Source organism: Elephantulus edwardii, unplaced genomic scaffold, assembly GCF_000299155.1.
Source record: "Elephantulus edwardii isolate Elephantulus edwardi_28Jun2011 unplaced genomic scaffold, EleEdw1.0 scaffold00137, whole genome shotgun sequence".
Classification (NCBI taxonomy): domain Eukaryota; kingdom Metazoa; phylum Chordata; class Mammalia; order Macroscelidea; family Macroscelididae; genus Elephantulus; species Elephantulus edwardii.
In genome coordinates, this window is record NW_006399887.1 from 2,787,120 (window position 1) to 2,804,462 (window position 17,343).

General features: G+C 39.4%; 1 protein-coding gene across 1 annotated transcript in view; it reads left to right on the forward strand.

The window, feature by feature from the left end:
* FRYL (FRY-like) overlaps positions 1 to 17,343 on the forward strand; it is a 174,800-nt gene that overhangs the window by 99,119 nt on the left and 58,338 nt on the right. Inside the window, exons 36-44 of the mRNA XM_006894156.1 lie at positions 348 to 498; positions 1,183 to 1,286; positions 3,571 to 3,756; positions 5,052 to 5,256; positions 7,303 to 7,424; positions 9,012 to 9,202; positions 10,850 to 10,944; positions 12,615 to 13,219; positions 13,483 to 13,580. Coding sequence (XP_006894218.1) covers positions 348 to 498; positions 1,183 to 1,286; positions 3,571 to 3,756; positions 5,052 to 5,256; positions 7,303 to 7,424; positions 9,012 to 9,202; positions 10,850 to 10,944; positions 12,615 to 13,219; positions 13,483 to 13,580 — 1,757 coding nt within the window. The remainder of the gene's footprint in view (positions 1 to 347; positions 499 to 1,182; positions 1,287 to 3,570; positions 3,757 to 5,051; positions 5,257 to 7,302; positions 7,425 to 9,011; positions 9,203 to 10,849; positions 10,945 to 12,614; positions 13,220 to 13,482; positions 13,581 to 17,343) is intronic.

Genomic DNA, 17,343 nt, shown 5'->3' on the forward strand with positions numbered 1-17,343 from the left:
ACAGGCCTTTGTCACACGGCAGTTTCACCTATAATGTGGTCTCATGGCTTTGACATCAATTACAAAATCATAACAGAAAAAAAATCATAATGGCGTGCTGATGTAGTTTTCGTTTTGAGTATTAAAGATGAAACCTAAACTGATAGCTCTTTTTCTCTCTCTGATTTGCTTTATTTGAGAATCTTTGTACCCAGGTCTTCCTAGCAAACATGTGTTGGAATAATGGGAAATTATGATTATATTTTTAATCCTTTCCATTGCTATGAATAGCTGATGTCTTACTAGCGCTTGCGTTTTATTGGCAGAACACAGATGGCGTAGAAAATGAGATCATTTTATTTTGATAGGTGACTCAATGCCACTTTATTCTAATTGGCGACTGAAAGTGATGGAGCATAATCAAGGAGAACCACTACCCTTCCCCCCAGCTGGAGGCTGCTGGTCACCACTGGTGGATTACTTGCCTGAAACGTCATCACCTGGATTACCTCTTCACAGGTGGACTACAGCGTCATTCCTATTTCCTATGAACCAGATTGCTGCTTAACATGACCCTTTCGGCTTTCTTTATGCTATCTGACAACACCGAATAAAGGCAGCCTTCTTTCTTGGGATACTGCACCAAATTCAACCCAGAGGCTTAGCTTGTAAGATATCGAAAGGTTCAAAGAAACCTTAATGGGGTAGCATTAATATTCTTATATCTGCTATTGCTGCTGCTTTTTTCTGGGTGTCTGGCATAGTTACTTGACCTTTCTGGGACCCAGTTACTACATTGGGAAAGTAGTGTTATATTCTAATAGGCGCTGTTATTTTGAATTTATTTACCCGGACTTGTAAGTAGAAAAATCACAATAGAACAATGACTGCATTCTTTCCAAATTTATTACTGTACCAAACATGTATTGAACACCTACTATGTGGCAAGCGTTATGCTCATTCTTAAGGTTGAAAGATGGGAAAAAATAGGGCCCTTCACTTTGAGGAGCCTTATCAGATAAGTTGATTTGGTTGTGGTTTTTTTTTCCCTCCTCCTAGAACTATTACTTAATGGTGTCTTCATCTGTATTTCTTTTTCCTCTTTATTTTATATAATATTAAAGTCTTCAAATAATTGGACCAGGTTTTCTCTCGGTGTGCCCTGATTTCCTCAAGCCTCAGTAACACTCTCCTTTGTCACAGGTGTAACATAGCCGTGATTCTTTTGACTGATCTGATCATAGATCATAGTGTGAAGGTGGAATGGGGAAGCTACCTCCATCTTCTGCTTCATGCAATTTTTATAGGTAACTAATTCTTAGTTCAATTTCTCTATTTGATAGTTCTTATTATTTAAAGACAGTGCCTTTTTAAGGTACTTCTGTGTGCTTCTGTATTTATTTCTTTGTGTTTTTCTTTTTGAGACTGTATAATACTCTTTTGTTGTTGCATGCAATAGTTTCTTGGGGTTTTTTTAGTGTATGTGTTAAGTCCTTTTCCAATAGCTTTTCTCTCTTTTTTTTTTAATTGGTTTACTTACAGAGTTTGTATACATTGTATTTCACACTATTTTTCAATTTTTCATTCACATTATATGTCATACAATAGAATAGATTTTGTCGTGTCCCTATGTGACACGGGAACTGTTCCGTAGAGTTCTCTTGGTTATAATCTTTACGGAGCAGATTGCTGGCTCTTTCCACTCGAGAACCAGTAAGTGAATTTGAAATGCCAATTCTTCAGTTAACAGTCAGTGACTTAACAGTGTAGAATATTGTGCTATAGGGCTCCTCATTCGTAGGTTCCTCGTACTCTGCTGTCAAGTGGAAACAGATTTATAGCTAACCCTGCCACTGGTTTTCCAAGGCAGTAAATTGCACAAGTAGAGATTTCCCATCTTTCTCCTATGGAGCTGCTGGTGGCCCCATGAGAGGTACCACCTTGGCATTAACTCCCTACAGACTATGCCACTTGGACATCCTTATTTCTGTTCCCTTGTTGTTGAGGACCATGGAGTTGGAACCAACTCATAGCTGACCTGCCAGCTGGTTTTCAGAGGCAGTTAATTGCATGGGAGGAGATTACTCATCTTCTTCCTATGGAGCAGCTGTGGGTTCGAACCATGTGCCTTCAGGATTGGCAGTGCAGCTTCTTAACCACTAGGCCACCAGAGCCAGCAGAGAGTTATTCTGAGCCTCTTGTTTGGCTCTAAACAAGTCTGTCAGCACTAATCCCATTCCTGGACTATGGTTCTTCCTACCTTCCAGTCAATACACATGTCACCCTACCAAGAATAATGCTGTGGCTATATTAAAAATAAAATTAACCTCTGCGATGTAGGTTAACTTTCAAAACGAATGGGAGTGGCACTAAGTTCCACTGCTGCCAAGTCACTTCTGACTCGTGGCCCTCCCTCCATCAGATCTCAGAGGCTGTAAATCTTTATGAGAGGGGACTGCCCATCTCTCTTGCATAGAACAGCTGGTAGATTTGAACCACCGACTTTTCCATTAGCACCTAAGCACATCCTGCCCTATACCACCAGAGGCAGTAAGTTATTTGTATTTAATTGTGCTCTACCTTGTTCATAAGAGTTGGTCAAGACAGTGAGCTTCTCGGGAGTTTTTCTGATGGTGCACTGACAATACATGCATTGCTTCATTACTTTGTAATCAGTCATTTTATTGAGTATCTCAATGTGCACACACATGCAAGTTTTTAACGCTGTCCTTTTCAAAATTTATTTACATCTGTTATGTAACAATAATATTTACTTCTTGTTGTCATCATGTACTGGAGAGTCAAAACTGATCTATTGCTGATCCTCCAACGGGTTTTCAGAGACAGTAAATCACACAGAAGTTGATTACTCATCTTTCTCCCACAGAGCAGCTGATATATTCAAATCACCTACCTTTGGTATGACAGCACAATTTTTTATCACTCAGCCACCAGAGTTCCAATATTTATTTTATCTACTCCATTTCAGACATGAAATGTGCTAAAAAATTAGATAGATTCTCCGCATATTAAAACAAAAAATTCCAACTCTTTGCTGTCAAATTTTTAGTGGCTGTAAATTGCATGGGAGGAGATTGTCCATCTTTCTCCCTCAGAGCAGCTGGTAGATTCAAACTGCCCTGGATTTGAACTTGCCCACTTTTGGCTTGGCAGTGCTACTCCCTATCTATCCACTAGGCCACCAGAGCTCCTTTTCATCATTTTACAGAGTACTAAACCCATAAGTTTTGCAACAGTTCTGACTCCAGTAACCCCTTTCCATATCCTGTAAAATAGGCTTGAGCTCAGTTGGGATTTCTCAGCTGCAATTCTTACAACGGCAGCTTGCGAGGCCTTTCTTTTGTAAAACCATGGTGTTTCACACCAGCAGCTTTTCAGTCAGTACAAACCATTTGTACCACATAGGGACCTAAACAAAGGTGCGGGAACTCTAGCCAGTTAACGACTATGTACTACATCATTCTCCACTAAATATCTATTTTCTGTTGTTTTTTGTTAAAATATGAGTCTTGCTAAGTCGAATGCCTTCTACTGTGTTTTACTGATGATTCTCCTTTCTGTCCTCTGCAGGGTTTGACCACTGCCACCCGGAGGTGTATGAACATTGTAAACGCCTGCTTCTGCATTTACTCATAGTAATGGGATCCAACAGTAATGTCCGAACTGTTGCTTCTGTCCTTCTCAGGAACAAGGAGTTTAATGAGCCCAGGGTGCTTACGGTCAAACAGATTGCACACTTAGATTATTCTTTCACAGGTATTTAGAAGTCCAACTTGAAAGTAGAATTCTGCTTTAATAGTAGGGAACTCTGCCATAGCACAGTTAAGGGAATGGATGTGAAAGTGCTAAGGAGCATTTTAAGCAAAATGGTGCTTTCTTCATTCATTTAAATACCATTTCCATTACTTATACTAATCAGGGACAAGATAAATTAAACAATAAAATTTATTGGTTTTAAATATCTTTCTCATCGAGCCTTAAGTTCTGAGCATCCAAATTTAAGGTATAGTGAAAAAAAATGCCTAATACGTTGAACACTCATTGTGAAAAAAATACTGAATTTGTATTAAATTTCTTCAATTGTGAAGGCCTGAAAAACTGACAAAATTTTTAAATTATTTATTTTATTATGTTTACTAAATTTAAAATGTACATTTTTAAAAACTGGTATTTGGATTTTTTGAGACTCAAGTATTTATTTTTACATAGATTGGAATGTTTTTCTTTAATATCATATTTTCTTCTTTATCGTCAGTTCAAAGTTACCTATTTCATTTTTTATTATCACCATACTAATAAACTAATCCTCTTTAGAAAATTAGATACAGTTACCTTTTTTCCTAATTCTCTTGTGTTCAAATACAAGACTGCAGAATATAAAAGTCACTTAGCTAAAGATCTGTGTTTACTTAAAATCTTGTACTTAGTTAAGAAAAATTATTAGGAAATTTATGAGCCTTTTTTAAAACTTTGATTCGAAGAAGAATAGAATAAAGTTTACTCTTTTTATATTAAAGCAAATTTATTCACAATTTCATAGAGGTTTTTAGGGTTTTTTCCAGATTCTTTTAGCCATTTTAAAATATAGATAAAAAAAATAAACTGTTTTAACAATTGGCATAGTGGGAATATTGAAAACAGACTTCAAAATGGTCTTTTTTTATGAGATATGAAGCAGAAAATTATTCTTACCGAATCCTTTCTTTAAGAAATTAAAAATGTATTCACAGATTACAAATTAAGTAACCAATTTAATAAATTCTGAGGTTGAGTGTCTTAAGTGGGGAAAGTTCCACTTTCCGCTTTCATCAGCAGATGGCAGCAGAGGACTGTGCCATAAACCCCGGTAGTTGATTTTTAGGATTGGGCTGTGAAAATTGTGTAAGCTTAAACCTTCAAGTAGATCTGTAGATCCATTAGAAGGAGCTCTGATTCACATTTTACTAACAGATTTCCACATAGGTCTCAACTAATCAATAAGAAACAATAGCTTAAGTCTCTCAGTATTCTGTGATGTCCTTTTCTGCATCAGTATTGTCTTTCTCTTTCAGCAGGCGTTAATGATTTTATACCTGATTACCAGCCCTCCCCTATGACTGACTCAGGGCTTAGCTCCAGTTCTACCTCTTCTAGTATCAGCTTAGGAAATAACAGCGCTGCCATTTCACATCTGCACACCACTCTCCTCAGTGAGGTTGACATCTCAGTAGAGCAGGATGGAAAAGTGAAAACCCTCATGGAATTCATTACCTCAAGGTAACGCTTCCCGCCCTTACTGTTCCGGCACCACGGGTGCTTGGTATAGCTCTTTCACATGTCTCCTGTTGCAGACCATATGTTTGTTTTCTGAAGTGATGTTGATTTGAAACGCACAGATTTTTTTGTACACAGTTTTTTTTAAAATGCAGCCATCACACTTTGTTTTGCAGTAACCCGTTTTCCCTGAGTAAGGGCATCATTAGTTTTTGGATACTCCCCATAAAGAATACAGTGGTGTCTGAATACACGGTCTACTTTGATTAGCTTTATAATCAGTCAGTCAGTCATCATCTAGAAGTAAGATCCATACCTTATGCCATATGCCAGAATACGGATCAAGGACTTGGGCGTAAAACCTGGGTCATTTAGAATTTTAGCTATGAAAATAAAGAAAAATTGGAGCAAACGTAGGAGCCCCAGGCTGTGGCATAAATAGATTCTCAAATATAACCGAAAGTGCACGAACAGCAAAGGATAAGCTAGATGATTGAGACCCCCGAAAAATGAAATTCTTATGTACCTCAGAATTCTCCAAAAGAGTATAAAGAGAACCTGCAAACTGGGAAATACTTACCCTCTACTTTATGCAAGGTACTTCAAGTAGAGAGAAAATTAGTTGAGGAAGAAGGCAATGACATCTTACCCACAACCATCAAATAAACTCCGACTCCTAGTAACCTGGGTAGGAAATAGAATTTCTCTGCAGGGTTTCCAAAGCTATAAATCTTTGTGAAAACAATCTGCCTCGTCTTTCTCCTTGAGAGTGGCTGCTGGGTTCAAATCACTGACTGTCTCGTTAACGGCTAGCTGCCTTAACCCCAGTGCCACCGTAGCTCTTTTGGTATTCCACAGTGAAAACAACATCACAGGGGCATGTGGAAGCCGTGTATTTGGATTTGATGAGTATTGCAGTCTGATTTTAATAGCTGAGAAAGGGGAGTCTCAACAAAGCTAGAAAGCTAGGGACAGCCTGGAGGAGCGTGAAGCTTTAGTGGGACGATTACAGACCTCTATCTTTAAAGAAAGGAGACATTGACAATCTTTATGCTGGGAATAAAGAGGGCAGGAGAGGATAATTAAGTAAGTATGTTGCGATAGTCCACCTCAGAGCTGTGGACATGAATTAAAAGTGGAAAGGCCTGAAGGATGGCTAAGATGATGGCCTTAAGAATGCAGAGTCATCTTAAAGATGAGTAGGATACTTGTTAAGTGCCATAAAGTCAAATATGACTCATAGCCACCTTATGAATATCAGATCTGATGCCCTGTCCTGTGCCATCTTCATCATTTCTGCCACAGCAGAGCCTATTGTTATATTTCCGTTTTTAAATTTTTTTTTAATTCAGTCCTCAACTTTCTTGCAGCTGTAGCGAATAAATTATTTGGTCTGTATTTACACAGTAAATGACTTTCTCTGCATTATAATTTGACTACACTCTTGAGTTTTCCTGTTGTATCATTTCCGACAACGATCCCATTGGCCCCAGTAGTGTGTTGTGGCTGATTGTTTTGGAAGTAGAGCTGCATGCTTTTGTTCTGAGGTGCACTTGGGTAGGTGTAAACCTACAGTCTGGTTAATTGCAGTGCCTGTTAACTATTTGTACCCTCCAAAGGGCTCCAACTACAGTCTGATTAAAAAAAACTCACTGATGTTCCCCTGGAACCATTGATGGATTCGAACTTCCTAAGAGGCCTTTGAGTTAGCCGTGCACCTCTCAATGGACTAGACCACCAGAGCACAGTCCACTTTCACACATTAGGATAGCACATAAGCACTAAGCAATTCTTTTTCATTTGGCAAAATGTGTCATGTTTTCCTATTACCCTTGCAAGATTCTGGCAGCAGTGACGGAAGGCTTTCAGATTATATGTAGCCTGAATTCTTCACCTGCTTGGTATACACAGCTTCATAGCAACAGACATGAACAGTATTAGGCAAAGTGAACTTTGTGACCTGCTATTTGATTTATTAAAGTACTGTATTTTCCAATTCTGAAGATACTAGTTTAAAACACAGGGAATCATGTCTGTGTCTTTTCTCAGAAAAAGAGGACCCCTTTGGAACCATGAGGACGTTTCTGCCAAGAATCCAAGCATAAAGAGCGCTGAACAGTTAACGGCATTTTTGAAACATGTGGTTTCTGTTTTTAAGCAATCAAGCTCAGGTACCTTTCATGCAATATTCCAGATAGTTCTTTTTAAGGAGATACCATTTAAAGTGATGCTAACATTTCTAATACTGCTTAACAAAAGTTTACTTATATGTTTAAATATAAGACTGTATACAGATTTTAAAAACCTAATTCGTGTTAACAGATTTTATTCCACTTGCTTTTTTAATTTTTGGAGGCAAAGTTAGTCTTAAAATAAGAATGCTATCGTTGTTCATTGCTGTCACTTTTTCCGTGGCTTTAAATCATGTAGAAGGAGATTGCCCATCATTTTCCCTCAGAGCAGCTTGTGGAAACAAACTCTGTGCTTTGGGGTTGATAGCACAGCTCCTTACCACGAGACTACAAGAGGAAATAAGAATATGATCTGAGAAATTCTGGACTCAGCTTAATGAATGGTGGCATTATAAAATGGAGGTACAATTGTGTGTTGTGAAAGGATTATGTACCAAAAGGGCATAGGTAGCTGTGACTGAAAATTCACATTCATACTAATTTGATCTACTAAAATCTTAGTTTAAATGTATGTGTCTAAAGCAGTGGTTCTTGACTAGAGAAAGATTTTACCTCGGGAAAATGAGGGAACACTTTTTTGGCTGTTAGAATTGAGGGAGGAGAAGTGTTTATTGTTGGGTTTTGGTGAATAGAGAGGGAGGGAGCTCTGGTAGCCTGGTGGTAAGAAGACACACTGCAATCCCAGAGGTCCACGGTTTTGAATCCCAGCTGCTCTGCTAAAGAATGGTCAGTCTCTTCCCATGCTATGGGGTTGGTTCCACCTCAGTGGCACATAACAGCAATAACTAGAGATGAGAGATGTTACTACAGGCTAATTAGTGTTCTAAAATTGAGTGATTGAATGAAATTATAATTAAACATTATAAGCCAAAATTCTAGAAATGATTGAATAGAAAAACCAATATGATTTTTTTAATTGAATTTAATGAAAGTTTGCAGAGACTTAGGGTTTCCAGTCATTCATTGTTGCACTTTTCTCCCTGTCCAACCCTTCCCCCGCCCCCAGTTCACTTTTCTCCTTGATGAGTAAAAAGAAAAACTCTTTCATTGCTATGCAGTCCCTTCCCCTAAGTCCATTGCACTGTGCAGCTTTCATTCTGGATTCCTGTCATGGCAATAATACCTACCCATATATCCCTTTTAAACAGTTCTCTCCCTCATCTGTTGCAATGCAGTATACATCATTTCTCCCCCTCTTCTGTGTCTTCCCTCAACCCCGATGTCAGTCCTGAAAAACTAATACGATTTTGTAAACTTTACCTCAACTTAAAAGTGAAAAATGTTGGACTGCACAGGGTAACTCCTCATAGCAAAAGAGTATCCACTTCACAGTGGCAGTCTTGCTGCTTTTGGGAAGCTCTGCTCTCAGGGTCTGCTCTGCTGAAGACTAGGATAGAGAGATGTAAAAGGCAGTTGCCAGTTACTGAAAAGAAAAGTCATTGACTTATAAAACACTCACTGAGCACTTCCTGTTTGCCAGGCATTGCGCTAAGTGTTGAATTAGCTGGTTATAACTGTTCCAGAACCACCACCAAAGCCCCCTCCATGCCTTGTTTGTCTTCCCAGAAGGAATTTATTTGGAACGTCATCTTAGTGAAGTGGCACTGGAGACAGCACTGTCTTGCTCTTCGCGCCACTACGCTGGGAGATCCTTTCAGATTTTCAGGGCCCTGAAGCAGCCTCTTTCTGCAACTACACTTTCTGATGTTCTCTCCAGACTTGTAGAAACAGTTGGGGATCCAGGAGAAGATGCACAGGTATTTCATTACCTTCTTCCAGGGCTTTTGGAATGGCCACAGGTTGCCAAGGGACTTGTTACCAAGGTGGATGGTTGCAGCTAGACCAGCATAGAGTTCTTAACGTCTGATGTTAGCAAGCAGCCAATGGGTTGAGGAAAAGAGCTTTAGAATTAGTGTGTATTACTGAATGTGAATTAAGAACATATTACTTAATTCAAATCATATCTTCCCTGTCAGAGAAAGCTTTACGCAATCATAGTTGAGTAGTTCCTAAGGATAATCACAGGTAAGAGATGAGGTTAAGTTAAATGTGAGAAGGAACAGGGACTTTGTTTTTTAAGATAAGTGGGACATCAGTCTATATCAGTCTATCTATTAATGATGTAGCTTTATCTGTTGAGAAATTAATCTATTAGGCAGATATTTTCCTAATATCTACCATAGACCCAAGCACTGCTCTAAGCACTGAACAAGGCAGGTGCCTGCCACTCTGAAAACTTCCATTTTGCTGGAGAAGCAGGCCATTAATTGATTAGTAATATGTAACACGATTTCACATCGTTATGAATGCTATAAAACTAACAGGTGAGGAGGAGGGGAGCTGTTTTATGGAGGAATGTCTTAGAAGGTGGTTTTGAACAGATAATCATATGCTGATTTGAGGACTAGGAATCCAGACCAAGGGAACGGGAATATCAAGAACAGAAGCCCTGAAACGGAAGCAGCGGCTCTCCTTGAGGAACATTAAGCATCTAGAGTGTGGTGGGTGAGGAAGTCGGGGCCAGTGTCAAGAGGTCAGTACAGGAATAGGTCCGAATCAGCTGGGCCCACCCAGCCAGGGTACTAGTACTCATTGCCGTCGGAACCAACTCCCTGGGATGTTCAAAGCTATAAATCGCACAGGAGTAGACAGATTGCCTGTCTTTCTCCCCATGGGAGAAAGTCACTGGTGAATTTACACCACCACGTGGCGCAGCCTTTAGATTAACAGTGCAACTCCCCACCAAATGAGGTTGGATTTCACTCTTGCTGATGGGAAACCGCTGGAAGGTTTGAAATGAAGGTAACAGGATAGGATGTGTGGGTTCAGAAAATTAAAATGGCAGCTCCATAGGTCCCTGAAGAGAGTGAGAGTGGAGACAAGGGAGGCCAGTTAAGAGGGTATGATAAGTGTCCAGGCTAAAATAGTGGTGGTTGTGTTTAAAAACTATCTAGGTAATAATAAAAAGGTAGGATGGGTCTTATTTTTAAATATTTTAAGTATAAGATTTTGTGATGGATTCCATCTAGGAGATGAGAAAAAGGCTCAACGTATAGCCCTTAGATTTCCAGCCTGAATGTTGGGCAAATTGTAATATCATTATATTCGTCAGTCAGTTAGATAATGTAACCCAAGAGTTTAATATTCCATATTATTAATATCGATTCAGTGATTGGGATTGTGGGAGTGAGTGTGTCAGGGACAGTGAGGTTGGCACAGGACAGAGCAGGGTTTAGGGCTCTTGTACATAGGGTCGCTATGAGTTGCAAGTGACTCGATGGCACATAACAACAGCAACAACAATAATATTAATATGGAGATGATTGTATTTTTAAATCTAACCAGCAGTCCACTGCAGTATCTCACTGTAGAACATGTTCATGAAAAGCTGCTGTTTTTTGCAGGGGTTTGTGATTGAGCTGCTTCTCACGCTGGAATCTGCAATCGATACTTTAGCCGAAACCATGAAGCATTATGATCTTCTTTCTGCACTTTCTCAGTAAGAATTTAAACCAGGCAACCCATAGATATATGTGTACTGAACTTTAGTAGCTAAACGTGTACTTACGTATTATTGTTTGATTGGTAGTGAGAATAGTGTTTTTTTAAAAATCAAGTGGATAACTCGTAACCTCAGAAAGTGAAGATTGATGAAAATTTATAGTGCTCTTGAGTGGCATGGCCTAGTGGCACAAAGCTGCACTGCAGTCCTGAAGGCATGTGGTTCAAATCCACCAGCTGCTCCCCAGGACAAGGATGGACAGTCTACTCCCGTGTGATCACCTTCCTCTGGAAACCCTCCTGGAGAGTCATCCGTGGGTCGGTTCAGACTCGACAGTACACAACAACAATAATAACATAACAGACTGAGCGGCAATGCTGGCTGAAAATGTTTCCACATTGCTGCTCAGACTTCCTTACCCAGCTTCCTTCCTGCCACACCCCACCCCATTGCTCTCCAGACAGGCCCTTTCAGATTCCTTAAATTTTTGCACACTGTCCTTCCTCTTCGGAGGAGCCCCTCTGCCCCTTTACTCTCCCTTAAACTACACTGGTGTCAAATTGACCCCAGCTCATATCAACCCCTTGTGTTCTAGGTTAGAACTGTGCTCCAGAAGGTTTTCAGTGACTGATTTTTCAAAATAGATTGCCAAGACTCAACCCTCCATCTTTTCCATGAGCAGCTCAGTGTGTTAACCTGGAGCCTGCTTCTCAGTTTTGCCTATCCTGAAACAAATTATCTTCCAAATCCCATCTCCAGTTTCCCCTCCGAGCTAAACACTTGTGGTACTAGGCAGTGGTAGTCCATCTTGGAGGGAAACAGTGTTTCCTTTATTTTGTACTTGTCTCTTCCAGTAGAATTTATCTGACATTGCTGTCACTTTTTATACTGCCTGGCATCAACAAAAAGCTTTTGGTTTATACACATTGAATTAATGGTAATTGGATGTGTGGGAGAAAAATTCAAAGACAATTTTTGAGCTGAGTGGCTGTGGAAATAGCATATTATTGGCAGAACCATCAGATCTGGAGATAAGACATAAGGATCTGCTTTGGACATGTCATGAAAATATATATATACATATACACACACGCGTTGTTGTTGTTGTTATCATTCTTATGTACTGTCAAATCAGAATTGATGCATAGCTGACCCTCCAGCGAAATTTCAGAGGCAATTACTCGCATGGGAGGAGATTGCCCATCCTTCTCTCACAGAGCAGCTGGTGGATTCAAACTGCATGCCTTCAGGGTGCCAGCGCAGCTTCTTATCATATGGAAACTAATCCCAAATATGAAGGGTAGCAGATGAATAGAGCAGAGTTTTCTTTTCAAGTCAGACTTCATTCTAACTCAAAGGAAAGGTTACCTTTTGCTTTAATGTAGAGTCCTACATTAAATTTGTTAAAACAAAGTCAGATATTAAAAAAAATGTTTTGTAGCTAATGATAGTTTTTCTGTATTCTCAAGAGTGAAATTAATGTATCAAAGGGAGTGCTTGTGTATGCTTTTATCTTTTTCTTTTTTTTTTAAGAACATACTAAAAGATGTTTTGTAGTTAATAATAGTTACCATTTTTCTCAGGAGTAAAATAAATGTCCCAAAGGGGGTGATTGTGGATCCTCTTATCTTACCTTTGTTTTATGTTTTTGTTTTTTTTTTTTAAAGAACCTCATACCACGATCCTATCATGGGAAACAAGTATGCAGCTAACAGGAAAAGCACTGGACAACTCAACCTAAGCACAAGTCCCATTAACAGCAGTTACTTGGGATATAACAGTAGTACGAGAAGTAACTCTTTGAGATTGAGTTTGATTGGTGACCGGAAGGGTGACCGGCAGCGGAGTAACACACTGGATATAATGGAGGGGCGGATAAACCACAGCAGTAGCTTAGCAAGGACTAGAAGCCTTTCCTCGCTGAGAGAGAAGGGTATGTACGACGTGCAGTCCACTACTGAGCCGACCAACCTGATGGCCACCATCTTCTGGATAGCAGCGTCCTTACTAGAATCAGACTATGAGTACGAATACCTCCTGGCTCTCCGGCTTCTCAACAAACTGCTTATCCATCTGCCTTTGGACAAATCGGAGAGTCGAGAGAAGATCGAAAATGTTCAGAGCAAATTGAAATGGAATAATTTCCCGGGCCTTCAGCAGCTCTTCCTTAAGGGTTTTACCTCAGTGTCCACCCAAGAAATGACCGTGCACCTCCTCAGCAAGCTCATCACCGTCTCCAAACACGCGCTGGTGGACCCTTCCCAGCTCTCAGGTGACGTGAATGGCATCACTCCTGCACTTGGTTTTTATTGATGCAGTGACGTGTAAATTAATCAGTTGTCTGGGGATCTACTAAACATTTGTAATATTGTTTTATATAAGAGAGACCACGAATTCTTTGGTAAATGCAAAAAAGTGAAGGTAGAGGATCAGTGGTCCAGGAAATGAAAAGAAAATTGTTTCTATAAATGATTTAAAACTAGTAATAATAATAATATGCAATAAAATTGGTTATTGTTTGCTTTTTTTTAATAGGCTTTCCTCTTAACATCCTTTGCTTATTGCCTCACTTAATCCAGCATTTTGACAGCCCAACTCAGTTTTGCAAAGAAACAGCTAGTCGAATAGCAAAGGTAAGCATATACACTGACAGGTAACATTACAGGGAAATTATTCTGGAGTTTATTTAAAGGGGAGTCTTGAATATCTATTTTCCTGTCATGTCCTATGTAAACTTTGCCTCCAACTTTTTATTCTCTGTATGCATTTTAAAGATTGCTAAGAATCATTTAAGTCATAACTACTGGAATGATAGTGAATCAAATTATTTAAGAAGGCTGACACTCTCTGCATTCTGAGTCTTTTTCTACTGTGTTTTTTTCTGTTTTGTCTTCCACTTTTCTGTTTCTCATTTATTCACGTCTTCATTATCATATGCTGAGTTAGCACTGTTGATAATGCACTGGTGAGATAACAGTAAATAATTTATTTACTCTTGTACAGCTTTTCTGGGCGATGCAATCAAGTATATATAAAATTACGATACACTTTAATAAGTGTAATGGGCAGGCAAAGGATTCTGGGAAGATATAAGTAAAAAGTCTTCCTTAGAAGAAGTAATTTCTAAGCTGACATTGAAGATATTGACCAAGAATAATCCAAGTTAAAGTTGAGTTACCTTGAGGAAGAAGTGGGCATAATATATTTAGAGATTCTAAATGTTCTGTTTTTGTTTTTGTTATGTGTCATCGAGTCACCTTTGACTCTTAGCATCCCTATGCACAATAGCTCTGGACCCTGCCCTATGCTGAGCCAGTGTCACTGACTCTGACACACCTGCCCGCATTACCCCAGTCACTGTATCAGTCCATTTCATCCAGGGTCTTCCTTTCCTGTGCTGTCCCCTCCAACCTTCTAAGATTGATGTCCTTCTCCAGTGACCATCCCTCATGGCCACACACCTAAAGTATATGAGATGGAGCTTCAAAATCCTTGCCTCGAAGGAGTAACTTGGTTCCACCCTCTCTAAGACAGACTTGATTGTTTTCTTGGCATTCCAAGGAATTTTTTTTTTTAGATATTCTTCTTGTTGGTCTCCTTTCTCTGCTCGCTTCATATTTGTTTTTTCCTTATTCAATTCTTTCTTTCTTATCTTACAGCTCTGAAAACTAAAATTATTTTTAGATCATCTGTTAATACCTGCTTTGAAGTATTTATAACTCTTAAAACTTAATTTTAAAGGGTGATTTTGACACTTAATTTTTTAATAATTTCTTCTCTTTTTTAAAAAAAATGTGTACACTTTCTTAATTATTCATTTTAATGAAAGTTTTACAGAGACTTTGGATTTCCATTCAATCATTGTTGCACTTTTCTCTGTGCCCACCCTCCCCTCAGTTCACTCTTCTCTTTGAAAAGTAAAAGAAAAATTCTTTAATAGTTATACAATCCCTCCCCCCAACTCCACTCCACTATGTTACCTTCATTCTGGACTCCTCTCATGACAATAATATTTAATCATATATCCCTTTTAAACCACTTTCTCCCTCATCAGTAATTATTTCTTCTCTTACGAATCAAAAAAGAACTCTCAAATAGCTTACCTTCTGCTTGGATTTAATAATTCATTTTTATCTTCTGTTGTCAATCATTGAGTGTTAGAACAAAAGCCTCCTTTCCAAATTAAGAAAACAAAACAACACACCAAAACCAAAACCAGCAAACAAACCAGTAACAAAAAGGAGTTATAGGAATGTATGAATTACACAGTGGGAAACTGTGTGAACTGGGACATAGGAAAAATAACAGAAGACAGCCTGGCAAAATGCATTGAGAGACAAACCAGTGATGTTCACAATAAAAATGAACAGTAAACAGCACCCTCTGGAATTGCTTTTTTTGGGAGAGCAAATTTTGTAAGAGGTGAGGTGGATTTAACCAGTAAAATGGAAGGAGAAAGCCAAGTAAAAATCTGTCTTTGAGCCTGATGTCAACCCTGGTTAGGCCAAGCTTATCTCTGAATTCCTCTGAAAACAAGAAACAAAGAGTAAACAACTGTCAGTGCATTGAGTCACAGTAACAAGAGCCTGGTCATTATCTTAGGAATCCGACCCAGTTGTTGTCAAGTCCATTCCAGCTCCTGGTGGTGCTGTTTGTGTCGGCGTAGGACTATGCTTCATAGAGTTTTCAGTGGCTGATTTTTCGCAAGTTTGCCAAGCTTTTTTCTGAGGCATCTCCAGGGGACTTCAGATCTTCACCCTTTTTGGTTAACACCTGAGTGCCTAACGATTTATACCACCCAGGAATTACATTCTGTGGTTGATGACAGTAGTAAATGACAAAAAATACATAACTGAATGTGTCATCGAAACCATTCTTTTTTGTTGTTGTTGGGCTGATATATATTTGGGAGGGTCCCCCTTCCCACTTCACCTAACCACCACCAGGGTGAACAGGAGGAGAAGGAAGGGTAAGACCCACAGCAGTTTCATAATCTTGAATACGAAGGGGAAAGAGGAAGAGGATATTGAAACCATTCTTAATTAAACTTCTAAATAGATTAGATATAGAGAGCTGCTTAACATGGCTATTTGTAAAGCTTCTATATAAAAGAAGAAAAGTTAGTATTGTCATTGAGGGAAATATATCTTAATTTATCAAATAAAAATGGCAATAATAGGAAATAGGGGCGCCCTGGTAGCTTAGGGGTAAGAAGGTGCACTACCAACCCAAAGGAACACGTTGGAATCCTGCTTTGCAGGAGCAAGATGGCCATTTTCTCCCATGCAGTTTACAGCATGAGAAACCGTGGTGGGGGCAGTGGGGTCAACTGTGAGTAGCTTCCAACTTGAAAGCAATGAGAAAGGAAAGAAACCAGAAGTGCTCTTGATAGCATAGTGCATGACACGTTGCGCTGCTGATTGAAATGTAGGCAGTTCAAATCCACCAGCCTCTCCACGGAAGACATTTAGGCAGTCTCCTGTACAGATTTACCACCTCAGCAACCCAACGGAGGGGTCACCATGAGTCAGAATTGACCTAATGGTGGTGGTTAAAAGACACTAACAACACTTACTTGTGTTACTGTGGTCCCAAGGTGATAGAAGATAGAACTTTATTAAAATTACTTTCATTTTCATATTCTAATGACATCATTATAAGAATGTTGGGAGCAACTTTTAGAACGCATTAGGAGTGAGAAGGAAAATAATGAGGGAAAAATGTGTATTGGCGTAATTGGGAATTTCAAGAGGATAAAAGGCATAACCCCCTGGTAGGTGCTGCAGACGCACTTGAGCTTGGCCCCTGAGGCGTGAAGCTTGCTACCTGCCCGCTGAAGGCCGGGGTGAGGGAGGCAGGCTGCCTGGCCTGGCTTTAACAATGCCGCTGCCCCTGGAGTGTCAAGCCTCTGCTGTCACGGTCACAGCAGGGCCCCGGAAATACCTAAATACCATTTTGGGGTTTGAAAAATCCAATCTAGCCCTCTGTGACTCAGCTTGGGTTTTTAAATCTGTTTTCTTTGAGCTACACACAAAGGTTCCCTCTCTGTATGCTTTTAGCAGCCAACAGGATGGGGATTAAATTGATTTCTTAATTATTCCCTCACTCAGAAATGTTGAGAGTAATTTTGTGCCATTATGTGCTTCCTCATTATGCAAATATCCCTGGTTGTACTGTGTGTGCACTTGGGGAGCACAGAATTTCAACAGGAGGCAGCACTTAAGACAAATATTGTCCTCGTTAGCTAGTCATTATGGCAAAAAATAGTATGCTAACAAAAGTGTGTTAAAAAACACCCTCTCTTTTCTGTCATGTTTTACCTGATAATTCAAAACTTCCAATATTACATTTTCTGTTGTAAACTTCACAGCACATATTCTAGGGAATTTATTTCTC